A 17,483-nucleotide genomic window follows, 5' to 3' on the forward strand; every position below is an offset into this window, starting at 1 on the left:
TTCATCTCATGATCATCTGTATATTTTTGCATCTTTTGGTAGAATACAAAAATCAAGACAATTTCAGTTTTAAATCAGTGCGAAATTGGTGAAATCTATCAAATGAAACAGATACTTTGATAAGATTTGAGTTCGTCCAGGTGCTTGGATCCATCAAGGGAGAAGATCATGGGCACAAGTAATTAGCAACAGTAGATCTGGGAAGAAGGCCAGCACAGGACAGTTGGTTCAGATGTACAATCATTTAATTACTGTCAAATGAAGTTTACAAACGGGTAAGACACGTACCATTTCCAAGAATTATACAAGGACACAGATCGGCTCACACAATTGTCTTGTGCAATTCTTTTTTCTTTTTTTTTTGCACTGGGACAGGACCTTTTTTTCTCCAAAAAAAAAAAAAAAAAATGAAATGGAGTTATTTCTGATCAATAATCTCATACATTTAAACTGTTAAGGACAGCCTCGTCTTCTATGAAGCTTGGGAACGCCACATATCAAATTTGAAAACTGGTTTATTTACAGAATTGAAGGAGATTATTCTCTTTATTAATCTCTTAGCTAATGGTGCAAATGAAAAAAGAAAATATCAATAAAAAAAAATAATAATTGTTGCAACATTTGATCATTTATTGCAGGACTGGGATCAGCAATTTGCTTTCTTTTCTTGAATTCTTTTCCCCTTTGATTATACCAATATAGGAAAGAAAAGAAAAAAAGTCACAAAATATGCAGTTGCACAAATACAAAAGTTCACCATCTCACTCCTGGACAGAGTGTAGGGACTAAGCCATCTGTCAATCATCCGGTCCTGTCTGATCCTTCTTGTAGAAAGAAAGAAAAAGAAACGCATCACTGTCTTCCACAATGGGACAGAATGGTCAGAACATATCCTAAACAAACAAGGGTATCCAAAGATAGTTTTTTTGTTTTGTTTTGTTTTTTTACATTCACATAGACCCATTCTGGAAAGGTGTCAAACTTACACCAAATGACAATGATAAAGTTGTTTATTCCTCATTCAAATGATTTTGTTGTCATCAGGGTGGTTAAGAGTAAATTAAAATCAGTCCAATATTTCCAATATAAGGCAAAGAAAAAAAAAAAAGATGAGCTTTAGATTTGAATCTACAGTTTATATCGTATATCAGAGTTGGGGGGGAAAAAAACAACAAAAAAAAACATACAGCCTAAACCTTTAAAGCCTAGTTCGAGTACTTCATTATTAATATTATTAAATTTCTTCCTGTACAATGAAATACAACTTCAACCTCAAGACAACAACACCCGTTTAAAAATACAGAGGGATTTCTTTTTCCACAAAGACTGAAACATCAGCCCCTCCCCTCACCCACCCGATCCTGACCCCAACTAAAACTGGACTTTAGCAATATATACTCGTGTGTGTCGTTTTTTTTATTTTGTTTATTTTTTTCAAGTGTGTGCGCATGTTATGCGTGTGTATACGAGTGTGTTCTCTATGTCATTAACTCACAACACCGTAAACATACAAGACTATAATACATGTGCTTGAACTGGTTCGTTGAATTTGGTTGACGTCACTAGAACACCACAAAAGAAGTGAAAATTGTGTGTGGGTGAAAGAGAAAAAACACAATGACACTTCGAAGAAAGGAATGAAAGTGACGGAAGGGTGGAGGCTAAACTATTATCTTTTTTTTTTTTTAGTCCCTGCCGGGATGTAGGGCTGTACCAGCTGAAGACTAGTTCAGTGGACTTGCTGAAAGAGAGAGAGAGAGAGAGAGAGAGAGAGAGAGAGAGAGAGAGAGAGATCCATCCAACATGCACACACAGACACACACGAACACACACTCCATCGTAACGGACAGAGGCATGTGTCAAAGCGAAGCAGGGAAGTGGGCAGCAGCGTTATGAACCTGCACCGGAACATGGAGCACCACAAAGAGGGGGCGGGGGTGGGGGGGATTAGAGTCAGAGGCTGGGCAAGAAGTGGGAGGAACTTCTCACTCACAGGGAAGTTCCGAGTCTATACATAGTCCTTACAAGTCCCTGTGCAGTTTGCTGCTACATCGGATGATCCTCGCTAATATCGGCACTAGACTCTCAGTCTGGAAAAGGAAACTGAAATCCACCAGAACAGAATAGACAAAAATAAAAAAGGAAAAACAGGGGAAGAATCTGGACGCTGATGGTGGCTCGTTCACAAATACACGCGTCGGAGGTCTCCAGGCGACGTGATGGTGTTGCACTGTGGACACAGTTTCTTGTTTCCCTGTTAAAGAAAAAGAGAGAAAACAGTCAGTTGGTTGCCTACATGAGGCTGCTACATATTCAATGATGCAATGTAGATGGAAAGATTCACAGGAAAAATCACATATTCTCTTTAATACACTGTAGAATAAAACCCGAACTTGTTCCAGTATGGCAATGCATCTGTGCACAAAGCCAGCTGCATAAACATATACTTATCATACTTTGGAGAGGAAGATCTTGAGTGGCCTGCTATAGAGCTAGACATGAACAAAAATGTCTACAAGCACACTCAAAAATCTAGTGGAACATCTTCCCAGAAGAGTGGAGGAAAATTGGAGTGCGACGCTCTAAAAGCACACACTGTACTCATGACCAGGAGCCTGCAAACTATTGGCAATACAGTGTATAAGAGAAGGCACACATCATATAACCTGCCACTTAGAACCTCAGCCATTACCCATAAATGGCAGGCAGTAAAGAAAGCACAGCAGGGGAGATCACATGCACATACTTCAGTTGAAGCTTCAGAAAAAAGGAGGCCGAGTCAGCCGAAGTCTTCAGCACTAATAAAGACGGCGTGAGTCGAGTTTAAAGAGCACGATAAGGCACGTTAGGACGACCAGCTGAGTGCGATATTTCCACGTGTCAAACAAAAAGACTGCCGACTGTTCTGCATTGCCAATTTGCGTAGCTGAGGACGGACTCATGTCCACACACTAGCGTAAGGAATCTCTATATAATCTCTAGACCACGACTTCCAGCATCCAAACAGTGCCTTCACACGTCGGTGCCACGGCCAGAGGGGTCACATCGACAAGATCAGTCGAGTAGAGGCTGAGCAGAGGTTCTAGCTCAGACACGAGAACACACAGCTGTGAGCAAACACAGGTGTCTGGAAGCAGTGCATGCCAACCTCCCACTCTCGCTCGACTTTTAAGCGCATAAAAAGGATTTGTGCCTGTGTGTAATATGAGGCAATCATCCATCATTGATTCAACAACGCACTTTTTTTTATTCCTTTATTGTTCTGTGCAGTTTTGTACATTCCAACTGTTGCACTACTTCCAGTTTATGTAGTGTTTTGATAAACTGAGAGCGAAATGCCAGGCTACTTGCACAGTGCCACAGTCAAATACCTCATTCTGGATTGCAGTTCCAACTAAACCTGATTTGACTGCCTTTCCCCGGAACCACAGGGTGCTGCAAGTTTCATTTGGTTACTTTGTTCTAGCTAGGCAGGGGTTACCTGTATTTAACGAGTATGTGTGAGGTGCGGGTTCCTCGGTTAGCCCTGTCTGTAACCAAATTACACACACTCGCTTTGATCGAGATGCGAGGAGCCCCGGCGTGCTGCCTTTTATTGCAGCCTTAAGGCAACGGTTTTAATGCCTGCATTAGTAACAAGCCTCGGTGGCGGAGTGGGCTCACCGCACACGCTCTTCTCTGATCCCTCACCCCTTTCCTTCATCAGTGTAGTGGACACCGAGGGCATTGAGAGCAGAGCAGGCAGGAAAGAGCTGATTTAATACAATGTATATTGGAAAAAAGGCTGTGGCTGGGAAGCATTTATTAATTGCTTCCTCGTGGAGCAGCGGAACACACTGATGGACTACTGAGAGGAGATGCTGCAAACAGCTTAGAGCATAGAGAGATGCAATGTGTGCGTGCCTGAGCTAAATTAATGAGTTCCATCAATCAGACAACCAGCAACATTATTCAGCACGGGTTCACTATTCATTTTCCTCATTCTGAAAGTGGAATCAATGGTGATAGAAGAACACGTGTTACGGCTAGGGTGTGCGTGTTGCTAGGTAACCAGAAGTGTACGCAAGATGAGAGATTCTCACCAGAGTCCTAAGCCAGCATTCTTCACAGTGGACATGCCAACACTGGATAGAGGTGAGGGGCGCTGTGTAGGAGTCCTGCAAAAGAAATTAGACTGTTTATATAAATAAAAAAAAAGTCTTTATACCTAATTAAAAACATTAGAAACATTAGAATGTTAGCATAAACAACGTAGTATTTTACTAAAGCGTATATAGTAGCATTCAAATTCTGATTTTGTGCATGTCCCACCCAAGAACACAGAAGCAAGCAGCAATTCAGGGTCCGAATAGATAATTACCAAAATGACTCTAAGCACATTTATTCGTTACTAGTAAACCGCAGCCCATTATCACTTGGACAGTGATCAAAGAAGTGAAACAAACAGGGAGGTCTGCTTAAGTGAACCTGAGCAGCAGGTGGCAGCAGACATCCACTGCAAACCAGCAGTGCAAGTCATTAAAGATGCAAGTATCTGGCTAGAGAACTGAAGAACTGTAAAGCATGAATGGAAATAGCTTATTCAGAACAATGAGTGAAGGCCAGGGATGATGGCAAATCGCATCAGCACCACTCAGGCACTTGAACTTATCAATATGCACCCTGTCCTGTTAATGTTAGACAGAATCTATGGAAATGAAAAAATGCAACCAGGAAAGAAAGAAAGAAAGAAAGAAAGAAAGAAAGAAAGAAAGAAAGAAAGAAAGAAAGAAAGAAAGAAAGAAAGAAGAGGACATACACTCGGAGTGCCAGAGTATGATATATTTGGCCGGGTTTTACAGCAACCCTCTGAGGCTAAAAATCTTTATCTTGCCAATATCTCTGTACAGATGACTTTTACAGAGTCACTGTAGCCTTAAGAATCATGACCAAGATACACAAATCAGTCTGCATTCATTTCTCACTTTGGCATAAGTAAGTAATACGATGTCTTGTATGAAATGTATTCATACCATGCAGATCAGACACTTGTATCGGTCTCCTCTGAGGATCTGCTTCTCCAGTTCTCGGATGCGAGCCTTCAGGGCGTCCAGTGTGGTGCCTGTGGAATCTTCTGTGATTCTGTGGGAGTAAAAATATAATGGAAATGTAAAAAAAATGTCCATTTCTCATTAAGTATCATTAGGTAGAAGTGAAGCTGCTAATTATCTGTACAAACAACAAGAGTCAAATATGTAAACAACTTATTTCATAAAAAAAAATAAAAATAAATAATAATAAAAAAAATCCCCCCCCCCCCCCCCAAAAAAAAAAGCAAAAACTTAATGCCTCTCCCTGATCATTCAGAATATTCTTAAATCCTGTAGAACTGCATCATCACTATATGCTCACATGGTAATGCAGTCTCTTAATCCACTACTTCTCTCTCCCCCTCTATCTCTCCATCTCAAGCACTCACTACTCATCCACTGATGAATGCCCGTGGGCTGGTGAATGTACATTTAACACTGTCCGTAGCATATGAACTCGCAATAACTAAATCGATATGGGTGCCATTGATTGGGCGACGCCTTGCTTGGTGGGATGTTTATGGTGATCCGCTCATTTTCCAGCCAGATGGAGCGCTGATCTACGGTATTGATCGCGCTGGCATTCTCCCCGGCACTCTCCCTCCGATTAGTGCCTGTTCCGTTCCGCCGCCTTTTCCAATAGCGCCATTTATTACAAGCCAGTGCCGGGCCTCAATGAGGACTTGTCTACCTTTCACACAAACACAGTATACAGGATGTAAATCAGGGGAAGGAAGGAAAGGGGGGAGGGGGGGGGGACAAATATGGACTGCAGCTATGCTTCAAGGCAAAATGGAAAGAGTGATGCTTACAGTGGTGGAAGGAATCATTGGGGTCCCCTTTAGATTGAGTTATAACCAATTCAACAAAGAACCACATACATAAAAATGGCTATATCTGAAGCGGACTTAATGCGTTGTCATGGTACTGAGGTGACTGAGGTAAACTGGTGCAATGCCTTCAGTGCTGTAACCCATATTGAAAGCGCAGGTTATAAAGTTTTCAGAGTCTCAGCATGTGCCTGGATCAGTCTTAAAAGGCAGGACACAGACCTTGAGCAAGGAGAGCCAGCTGTACGTCTGGCAGGCCGGACAGACCGACGGTCAGCTACTCACTAATCTACAATCAGCACAGGGACCATAAAGCTTTAAAATCTCTTCTTACTGGTGGGCAGCTTGTAAAAAAGCATTTAGCCTTGATTAGCGTGCTTGCTTATAAAGCAGATAGGGGCCCGGGTGTATGAGCTGCACTTCGCGCCCACCGTTTTCTTTAACGGCTTCGTAAATCGCTGCGGCGCACTCCGCTCGCGCCACTCGGAACTTTCCAGCAATAAAGTGCAAACCCTCTCACACAAGGCCACAACACCATGAATATTCATCTGGCTGAGATTTATTGAAAACCACATTTGAAAAGTTATTTAATCCCTCCGGGTAATAAAAGGGTTTAATCCTTGTTTATGTGCGCAGAGAGGTGCGGTAGATGGAGCACTGAGCTCAGCGTTCTTCTAAGTGCAGGGACACGCCCGATACACAGGTCAGGATGAGCTCACTCGCAAAGGCAGGAAATAGTCCCCCCGGCAGGTAATCGCACTGCAACATGGGGATTGAACAGAGATATTAAACAGGTACTTTACAGACAATACCCTTATTGCAGAGCTACAGAGTTGCTCCAATTTGGTGTACGGAGGATAAACACCATGGTGTGGTCTTGGGAAATAAGCGGGAGCCTCAATGTCAAGAAAGCAATAGCGGCTTTATCGTTTCGAAAGAAATGCAGCATTTGCACATTATTCACTTATCGGTTCATACAGTTGTTCACGTTTAGGTGATGCCTTGTCCAGGTTAGGGTCATGATGGATTCAGAGCCCAGTCAATGAAACTCAAAGCAAGGAATGAACTGGTCAGGTCATCTCAGGGCAACATGCATTCACATAAAAATAACCCTAAAAGCCTGTTTTTTTTTGTTTTGTTTTTTTTATAGAAAACAGCAGGAAAAAAAATTAAGTAAGCATTAAAAAAAGGCCTTTAGTTCAACTCGTACAGTAGTATGTCCAGGGACTCTGCACAGCCCTGAAGGTTAGAAGCCCTAAGAAGTGCATGTGTGAAATGGACTCAACTGGACTTCTAAAGCCTTAGACTGTACTAAACGAGGTTAACATTTTACACAATACAGACCCAATGATGCCAACACCTCCCTACTGGGACATTGTGTGAAGCATCCTGAAGCCTAAAAGAAGGAGTTTGCATTTAATGCAGTAGCAGGCCACTTGTATAAATCTGAGACACTGCAGGCATAGAATTGATCACAAATCCCTGTCTGACCCCTAATCATGACACACGCTCTCACATCGAGACAATCCCACCTTGGAAAAAGCGTGCGCAGTTCTCCTCTCCCTCTCTTAACCATTCACAATGAATCACTGTAACTAAACTCGACAAATCTCATTTTCATTGCAGATTGAAACACATTCGGCTCACAAAACATTGCGGGGGGGGGGGGGGGGGGGGGTTGTTTTTTAGCGTTCTCTGCTGGAGAGGAGTCATTCAGCTACTTGTCTGGCATCTTTAAAGTGCACTCAGATTAAAGCCCTTCACTTTAGGAAATTGGAAATAACATCACCGCATGGCCACATTTTTGAATTCGGGGCTTTGAGGTCAACTCTTGCAGCAAAGCAAAAAAACGTTTTTCAAAAACGTGATCGCTAGCGTTTAATCGGCGCAATGTTTTTTAATTAATCTCAATCTAGGTATATCATCACTTCTATCACAGATACAAAAAAAAAAACCCACCAACTACAAACCCCCGCCCACAGCTTAAAACCTCTCAGTGGCTGATTAATGACATCATCATCAGAGTTGTGTGCGCTGCTCCTTCCATAATGTGATATGGTGTAACAGCTGGTGTGCTGAGACAGAGGAAGCACCGTGTAGAGATGCTCACTGTCATGGAGATAGATAGATGGGGACGAGCCATAAAGAAATATTGTGGGAGATATTAAATAAACACGTGCCTGTGTGTGTGTGTGTGTGTGTGTGTGTGTGTGTGTGTGTGTGTGTGTCTGGAGCTATGCGCTAAGCTAATAAAGAAAGGTTACAGCAGGAGGGCTGCTCTCTGCTTCCTCCTCTTGCTTAACTTCAAACAGCTTCAGTGATTCATACTCCAGCAGGCTAAAATACTTAATGCTTCCCCCCAAACACACGTTTGGTCTAGCTTAAATGTCTGGCTGTTGTGTGCGCGAAAGAGAGAGCAAGAGGGTCTTTGTGGAAACGGTGATGAATCAATCTAACCTGTCACACTTCTGCTGTACCACTTAGGAAGTGTTCTGTCCATCTTCATCCTCCCACTCACATACCCACACAGTCTCTCCCCACCCCCACCCTCCCCACTCACACAAAAGGGAGAACGGTCATCACGGTGGCGCTCGTTGACTCATTCATTTCCAGATATTGTCCGTCACATTGAACATGCATGAAATGCAATTTCGCTCCAAAATACATAACTTCAACAGCTTCTTCCCAAAAGGCAAACATGGTTAAACATGCACTCTGCAACTGTCACGGAAGATGTGCGTCAGATAAACCCATTCCCTTTCTCTCGCTCACACACACAAACTCTTACACACACACACTAGGGAGGGACGTGCTTCCAGTGCACTGATGGAAGAATCAATTGTGCGAGCTTTACCCTGCCTATTCACCAGTTCTCAGTTCTGATATTTAATATGGGGCACGGAGATGGGCAGCCACGCATGGCAGATTGATTCAGCCGCACTAGACAGCTCTCCCGTGAGAAGAGCACTCGGAACGAGGGAGTTTTATATATTTAAAAAAAAAAAAAAAAAAAAAGCATACAAAAATACATTTTGTGCATACCAAAATTCTTTTGTATGCACAAAATAATGAAAGGAAAAAATACCAATTTATGTGAGGAAAAAATGCTGTGGATATAAGGATAGCTCAGCAATCTAATATAAGCCTCTACAAGGCCTTGAATACAAGGCCTCCTCTAAGAGCTGCAGAATGGAAGGAATTTTGCAATTATGCATTAAGCGGCAAATGAGTGTGAAAAGCGCAAGCGTTTTCTTGGTATGAAAATGACTGGACGCCCCATATGTGCTGTAATGCGTATTATTGCTGTGCACTTTGCTTTGCATCTATAAGCTGTGCGACCAAACTTAAAGATTGAAATGTTGGCCGTTTCTTAACAAACTAGCCTCAAAATATCACGAGCATGGGGGGAGGCTGTAGCTTATTGGTTAAGACATTGGATCCAAAAATTATAAATTCAATCCCAGCCACACCAATCTGCCATTCCTGGGCCCCCCAAACAAGGCCCTTAAGCCCATAGCTGCCCAGTTGTAGGAATTAAATGAATGTAAGTCGCTCTGGATAAAGTAAATCATAAATGTTAGACAATAAATGAGCATATTTAGAAAAAATATTAGTAGAGCAGCAAATATATTAGATTTATAAATCTAAAAGATGGATGCCAAAAAAAAATACCAAACAACATAATAGACACTCACAAACACATACAAAAAGAGCTGTGCTGAACCCAATTACCCATGCAGAGGGGATGGCGCTCTCCACCACTAGCAGGGGCAAATTGTTTTGCGGGTGCACTTGTCAAGGAATATGGATGAGGACGTGGAGATGAGGGAATTAAAGGGGCCGGCCTTTTCACACGAGCCAGGTTATTCAAATTCATCTTCTGCTCTGGGCACCCTTCTAGCCCACCTTTCAGTATCTCGATGGTAATCTGTGGCTAATGTCCGATCCAAACTCAAGTCCATAGTCGGTTCAGTTACTACCTTACCTGCTGCACATCTACAGTTCAGGGCGAGAAGTTGGGAAGGTACTAAATGCTGCACATTGCCACAAACGCTTCCATAACCTGGTCTCGCGCATCCCTGGGCTCCCTCGCTCACCTTTAGTTTCCTCCATTACTTCGCGCTTCACTACAACTACTAACTGCCGGTGTACAAGCACTGAAAAAAGTGTCGCATTAGCATTCTCAGGGTATCTTGGTAGTAGGGACAAGGCTCAGCTGCCTGAGATCAATAGCACGAGCTCCTCCCTGTGATCGAGGCTGCGCTAGAGAGACTAGCACATAAAATGCATCATTTATGACCCATCACCTCTAACACAAACTCATCTTATCCCAATACATGAGCTACTGGGAGGGCTCAAAGGGGAAGAACTGTCCGTGTGTGTGTGTGTGTGTGTGTGTGTGTGTGTGTGTGTGTGGATTTGTACTTACTTTTCAATCTCACTGTTTTTGCAGGTCCTGGGCACGGTGGACGTCGACGCGGAACTGGCCTCCTGCTTGCTGCTCTCGCCGTTGCTGGTGGACGGCATTTCTGCAGACACAGACAATCATATTAGACTGGAGGAAAAGTCATATAGAAATGATCCGGTTTTAAATACACCACGGAATGCAGTCTACAACGAAATAAAGTATCATAAAACGAGGGACACTTTAAAGTGCTACTTACCGTCGCTAGCCCACTTAGAGAACTCCGGTGTTATCCTGTTGGATGGCATGCCTCCACTGAGCCAAAAAAAAAAAAAAAACAACACAATCAAATAATCGCACTTGAAAAATAGTCAAATTTTAAGGGGAAAACATCAGCGGTCAAAGACGTACTTTAAAACGGCTCCACGGAGTGCCTCGCGTTCTTTGGTCTCCCCTTGGTCTTCGCCGGAACAGGGAATGATATCTGCTTCGGTGTACCTGCAAACGCTAGGTTAAGGAAATCAGCCCACAGCCATTCAGTTTATATCAGTAAACACTTAATTCCATGAATGTAGTTGAGCGAGGTTAAGGAAGGATACTGTGCTTTGCCGTACTCCAGCGTGTCGTCTCCGTCCACGTCCAGGTCGGCATCGCTGTCATGGCTCTCTTTTGTGCTGCACATGGCAAAGCCTGTTCCTGTTATAAACACAGACATGGTTTGTTTCGATGATGATTAAATGCTATCAATCAGTTGCGTCGGTTGATATTATCCACACAGATGCAACACTTTCAACATCTGCTGAAATGTTTTCTTGATTTTAATCACAAGCGGCCACCAAACAAACTTCAGCACGAACTTGTTTACCTGGGAATTGCAATCTCCTGAGCACAATGTTAGTTTTGCTTCCAGACGATCTAATTCATCATTTTCACTTTGTTGACCTGTTTGTTTTTGGCTACAAATACTAACATTCATGTTTACATCGAACAACATATCAAGAACACCCTGTCTGAACAAACATTAACGTTTGCCTTGTTTTATTTAAAAATCACATCAGCTAATTTTATCTGTGAAATATTCAGAATTTTTTACCACACTGCAATATATACTATATAAGCCTTGCCGTATAGCTTCTAACCTACAATGTCTCCATGTCCACTTTCAGTCCGGTCTCGTTATAGAGGCCAGAGCAACATCAATTAAAAGCCCCAGCTGCACGCTGATCGAAGGCGACAAGGCTGTGGCTTCACTCGCCAGTGTCCCAGATGAAGTGAGGTACAAGTCACAGAGAGAAGCCTGGTGCAGTGGAGCGCAGCACCCGACTGGCACCTCTATAAACCAGGTGATGAGCGCGCACAAACTCCAGACGTCGCCTTCAGCTCCAGTTAAGATAAGGAGGCTCCCAGAACATCCTGACAGGTTCAAAAGGTGCTACGCTTTGTGTGTGTGTGTGTTGAGTGTGAGAGTTGGGGGGGGGGGGGGGTGAGACGGGACTGCTGCCTCCTCTCATCCCACTGAGTGATGTTGGAGTGATCTCCATTCTGCGGTGTTGGGGAAATGAAAGTAAAGAGTGGCAGGAGTAAGGCACACAACCCCCCCTCCCTCTGTAGCTCTCTAAAGGGAACCCAATGGACCAAAGAGGGGATAAAAACGTGCTGCAAGCGCTCCCTTTTGTTTTACCTCTTCTAACAACCTTGTGACGGTTTTTAGTAAGCAAATAAAAGAAAGCTTTTAAGTTTTATTTGGCCCCTATGGCTGTGCTAGTGTATGTGAGCAATGCCTTAGTATTATAAAGCTCCCTTTTCCAAAACCATTGGTTGAAGGAGACGGCAAAAAGGTAAGAAACCTTGTCTAGACCGCATCTGAAACTCCTACCCACCATCCAAGATTAACCGGCAAAAGACGCTGAAGCGTTAATTCGCTACGAAGATGTGGGAACGAGTACAAGCGGAAAGGGGAAAACGGCCAAATAAATAGATTGTCCTGACCACTAATGATTACAAGGCCTGGGGAGGATGTGGCAAGCCAAAAGGAGCAAAACAAAAATTCTTTGTTAATTCAATCAATTGATTAAGCTGTGGATCGTGCATGGATGGTACTAATGCAAGGAAGGAGCCATTTCAAGGAAGGAATACCAATCCGGAGGGAATCTTCAGTGGTGTTTTTGCTTCACTTTAACCATTGTTTGTAAAACATTATCACGCATAAATAGCTAAGTGGTAGACCTTTCAAACAGCCTGTAAACAAAATAACTGGGATGAGGACACTGATGCAAAACAGTGTAGAAGCGAGCACATGAGAGATGTTCAAGACAATACTAATGTATTGGGGAGGTGGTAGCTTAGTGGTAAAGGCATCGGACTTATGGATTTGAAGGTCATGAGTTCAAATCCCAGCCACACCATTCCGCCACTGGTCGCTCTGGATAAGGGCGTCTGCCAAATGCCATAAACGCGAATGTACGAATGTGCGTTTACGCCAATACGCAATACTTGCATCTTCACGATGACAGGACAATCTAAGCTTCTGCTGCAAGGTTATGATGGGAGTTGAGCGCACAGTCACACACTGTGCGTGTTAAACTGCATTTGTTGAGTGTATAAAATACATTAGCAAATCAGTTTATTTTTTATGACGACCTTTGGTACGAACAAAACCCGTCTATTCCCACATATAAAAATTGCACCCAAAACCCAGCACTATTTCCCCATCAAGCACAAGGTTTTTAATGAGCACAATATGTTCAGACGACATAAAATACATTCATAAAATAAAGATAAACAGAGGGCATTTTGTGCTGGGATAAAATTTTTTAAATAATAATTCTATAGCCACTTCACTTATTAACCACTCGGCTTTGAATTTCCACCACTTCCATTCAGTTGCACATATACAAATTTAAAATTTGCCAATGCAAATGCCTTTGTACCTGAGAGGTGTTGGAAGAGTCGCTGGCTTGCTGCTAACTGGACCTGGCAGGCAATCTAATCTGTGCTGAAAAGGTCAGTGGCGCTCTAACTGCCTTTCAGCCGCATTATGCACGGTGCTGCACAGTCTCTCTCTGCCTGTTTCCCCCCCCCCCAGGGAGAGTGTCCTCCTCCCACCCAGTCAACACACACCCAATCAATAAAACATCTCAGCCACACATAACATGTAGCTTTACTGGTTAGCGCAGTCTACTTCTAGCACAGAGGCAAGTTCTGGAGCCCTACAAAAAAAAACTAGTCTTGCTGCCCACACATAGATACAGGCCAAATGTCAGTGGCGCAACATCATAAATGGCATGCGTAAAATGCATAAAACGTGCTGTTTCTCTGTGATCCCCTGACTGAAATAAATATTACATCCTAATCTACATACTGACATGCCATGCTAATCTACATATGCCACAGCAGGAGATGACAAGAAGCTAACTACAAAAAACTAACTAAAAATAACACAGCCTTGCACACAAGTCACCCTATTTCTGTTTGGAGCAGAGGTCAAAGTTCACCTAATCAGAATGGCATTTAGCATGTCCCACTAGAAAAGGGGGGGTGGGGGGGGGGTGGAGATACAAAGTATATATTTAAAGAAATAATTTACAAAGGCTTAAATCGTCCCATGTGCTTTGCACCAAATCTCTATCTCTCTCACCACATCTATCCCTCTGTCCACTGTGGCTAGTCTCTATCTGTTCATCAGCCTTACAGCTCTCCTAAGCCTGGACACAGGAGGCCTGGAGCTCCAGCGTCCAAAACTGATCCGCTTCGATTTCTTTCCTCTCTTTCACCTTTTGTTCAGTTGAAAGTGCTTCCCTTCGGCTTTCTTCCTACACCTTCTGAGAGATAGAGACATCGGAGCTGGAGGTTCAGAGCTAAGAGGCCTCTTATCCCATTGATGGCTCTCTTCTTTCCCCTCTATCTGCTTTCTCTTCTCCCCGTTTTCCTCTCTGGGGGGCTGGAGGGATTCCGCCACTTGGGCTTGCTGGCCGCCTGAGGACTTTAGCTGAGCGCTTTCAAGATAAATACGGGAGGCTTTCAAGTGCTCTGGAGGCCGGTGAGCTCTCTCGCTGCATGATTCTGGCTCTCCATCGTCGTCGTTTCAAAGCCTGAAAATCTCCGGCGCGGACCCCCGAGCTGGTCACATTCCAAATTGATTTGGCCAGACTGGCTGTTTAGCTGGGACTAAGAGAAAAAGCTAAGCTGTTTCCCCCATCTATCCATGCTCACAGCTTTGTTATTCGGTTTCTTCCACTCGCGATCGAAGCATCTTGCCTCCGTTAAGAGCACTGAAGTTTACAAAAGGCCCCTGAGGAGGAGGAGAAGCTCCTCACCAAGTGTGTCCGTGAGGATAAAGCAGTATTGGGGTTTTAGACGCTGAAGTAAACAAAGCGCAAATCCATGCACCGTAACTAAGCTGTGCATGTTTAAAAAGCGTTACGCGAAGCACTAAACACGGAGTTAGCTTTCAGACTACTCGAAACACTATACTGAACAAACGACCTCTTAAGGAATAAGAGCAGCACGCCGAGTTAGAAACTCATCAGATGTGGTGATTTTTTATTTATTTAATAAACTAAGCTGAATTCTTGAAAAACTTTTCTAAAAGCTTGCCACTACAGACTGCGAGTGGGCCGGGACAGTGTGCGAGACTTCTTTTCCCAGGTGAGCGGAGGCAGGCTGGGAGTTATAATTGCATAGCGGCAAGTGGACTGCAGGTCACCGGCACATTTCTCTCCCACGGTGCTGCGTGGGTCAAATGCTTAACAACTTAAAATGTCCACTGTTTAAAATGCAGACCAAATAAATGAACTGAATGTCCTACTGACCAAAGCAAAATCTTTGAATTCGAAGGCAATACAACGGCAACTTGCATTAGATGTCGCCACAGCGGATCATCAGTCTCGATTTCCCCGTCCTCTACATCTGCCTCTTTCAAACCAACTACCTGCAAGTCCTCCCTCAACACCTCCATAAACCTCCTCCTTGCAGCTCCATCAGATATAGATATACTCCATGTACCTTCTCTGCACATGTCCAAACGAAAACCTCAACATCTTCAGCTCTGCTACCTTCAGCTCCACCTCTTGTCTCTAAACCATACATAGCAGGTCCCACCACAGTCCTATAAACTTTCTCTTTTACTTGCAGATACTCTCAGACACTGTCCTCATACATGTCCTGGCAAGTTACATTAGTAATTTAGATTTTATTATTATTATTATTTTTTTATTATTATAAATATAATTATTTTATTATTATGTATACATAAGCATAAATAAGAGCAAAATACTTTTTAATGCTTATTAAAGATTAAAACAAAGCTAACAGTTTTATGATCGGTAATTGTCCTTAGTATCTAAAAATGGCCTGCAAAATTGTGTACCAAGAGCTGAAACCAATAACAAATGCAGGTTTATCATATTTAAATAATATTGTTTGCAACAGCAATGTGATCTTGAGATCATCGTGTTCCAAAATTCAGGTCTCCAGTCAGGCTTTAGTGAACTTGATTCTTTTTCTGTTCACGTTTTTACCTCTAAAGCCTCCCTCCAGCAGAGAGGTGGCTCGGATCCTTTTCTGGCCGCACCACTCGTACTCTTCGAAGCGGGTGCCATTCTCGCCTTCTGCTTCGGCCTGGTCGTCCTCCATGCCGCCCTCCCTCTGAGGAAACAAAGCCGTAAGAAAACACTCGCACACCAAACTCACGCTGAATCAATACTGCTCTACGCTCTTGCATTCCTCTAAGCTTTTACTAGCATTCTTACCTCTATAGCAGCAAGCTGACGGTCTATTAGCGCACATCTACTTCTACATACTACTAAAATCTATTGCATTTAAAGTGAGGTGAAACACGTGCAAATCCCACCACCAAGAGTGCATTAGTAATGCTACTGGATTAGAATTAGAAAGAAATGGATGGGTAGGCATCCTGCATCCTGAACCACTCGATATTAAAAACACAACGAAGCAACCGAAACACACCTGCCCCACTTTGTTGTCTTAAAAATACTCAAAAGTGGGTTCAGGAAGCCAACCTCGCCAAGCCGATCAGATATTCTACATGAGAAAGTAGGAGACCCTTTTTAGAAAAGACTGATGGCCGTACGGCTTCCCCTGGACACTGTCATGTCATCAGACTTGATGCTTTATAATGCTTGCCACTTGTGTATGTGTGTATATGTCTTAATATATTTGCAGTCCAGGGAAAGGAGCAGGCAAGGAAGAGACAGGGTGAACTCTAGAGATTCTGAGGCTCTGGAAAGCCCAGGTTTGAGAGGCTACCTTTAACAGACACTCTTCCACATGCCTATTCATTTCCTCAACTGTTCCTTCCAGCGGAGCGCTGCACAGCGGACATACCTGTCCATCTTCTGGCTTCCGCCGCTTCAGCTTGCCGATCCGAGCTGCGGGAGACAGAAGGGAAGACAGAATGGAGGGGGTGAGTAGCTCCAAAGCGACATAATAAAGTATCATCATGTGCTTTTACTGTTCGTTGAGACTTATTCTATTAACACAAGACAGAATCATGAGACACATGGACAGTTGATTTATGACATGGAACATTCTTGACATTTCAGAACCGACAAAGAGGCCAAGCTGGGCTCTTTATACATACATGAACAAATCCCTACTCCCACCCCAAAGTTCCTCCAACAGTGCATTGGCAGGATCACTGAGAACAGATCCGATCGCAAATCTGTTCAACAGAGAACGAGACTGAACGCGCTATGCTGAAGGGCAGAGAACCTCCGAGGTGTAGTAGACCCCGATACCCTCGTATGCCACTCATCTGTGATGCATGCAGAAAGAAAAAAAGAGGTGTGTGTGTGGGGGGGGGGGGGGGGGGGGGGTGTTCCCTCTACCAGTGCGCGTGTAATTAGAAATTTAACGTAGCAGAACAGAGCCCATTGCGCCGTAAGTCTCTGTCGCTTTTTCTTAACTGCAAATGGCAAGCGGGGACATTAATTTTTAGGTGGCTGTGATTGCCAGAGAGGCTGAGGGAGACTTGAGGGGGGAGAGAAAAAAAAAAAAAAGAAGGGCGCATGTGTGATAACTTCAGGGGGAGGGTGTGCGAGTGTGTGCGCGCGTGTGTATGAGAGAGATGAGCAAGATATGGTCTGCGTCTCAATCTCGCGGCGGACGGTAATAGAGGGGGCCGCTGGGCATCATTAAACAGAAAGAAAAAGAGGCAGA

At 43.6% G+C, this 17,483-nt stretch overlaps 1 protein-coding gene across 9 annotated transcripts in view; it reads right to left on the minus strand.

Moving 5' to 3' along the window:
* Window positions 1-227: 227 nt before the first annotated feature.
* rnf220a (ring finger protein 220a) overlaps window positions 228-17,483 on the minus strand; it is a 118,285-nt gene continuing 101,029 nt past the window's right edge. For 3 of the 9 annotated variants that reach the window (XM_083541756.1, XM_083541752.1, XM_083541759.1), the window contains 9 exons: window positions 16,572-16,693; window positions 15,824-15,950; window positions 10,904-11,000; window positions 10,716-10,802; window positions 10,564-10,619; window positions 10,329-10,428; window positions 5,013-5,121; window positions 4,083-4,157; window positions 228-2,254 (listed from right to left, as the gene is read on the minus strand). In XM_083541756.1, coding sequence (XP_083397882.1) covers window positions 2,183-2,254; window positions 4,083-4,157; window positions 5,013-5,121; window positions 10,329-10,428; window positions 10,564-10,619; window positions 10,716-10,802; window positions 10,904-11,000; window positions 15,824-15,950; window positions 16,572-16,693 — 845 coding nt within the window. In that variant the 3' untranslated portion in view covers window positions 228-2,182. Of the gene's footprint in view, window positions 2,255-4,082; window positions 4,158-5,012; window positions 5,122-10,328; window positions 10,429-10,563; window positions 10,620-10,715; window positions 10,806-10,903; window positions 11,001-15,823; window positions 15,951-16,571; window positions 16,694-17,483 lie in introns of all 9 variants that reach the window. The other 6 variants (XM_083541758.1, XM_083541754.1, XM_083541757.1 and 3 more) reach the window with 3 other exon arrangements.

The sequence above is a fragment of the Silurus aristotelis genome (genome assembly GCF_946808225.1).
Source record: "Silurus aristotelis genome assembly, chromosome: 5".
Classification (NCBI taxonomy): Eukaryota; Metazoa; Chordata; class Actinopteri; order Siluriformes; family Siluridae; genus Silurus; species Silurus aristotelis.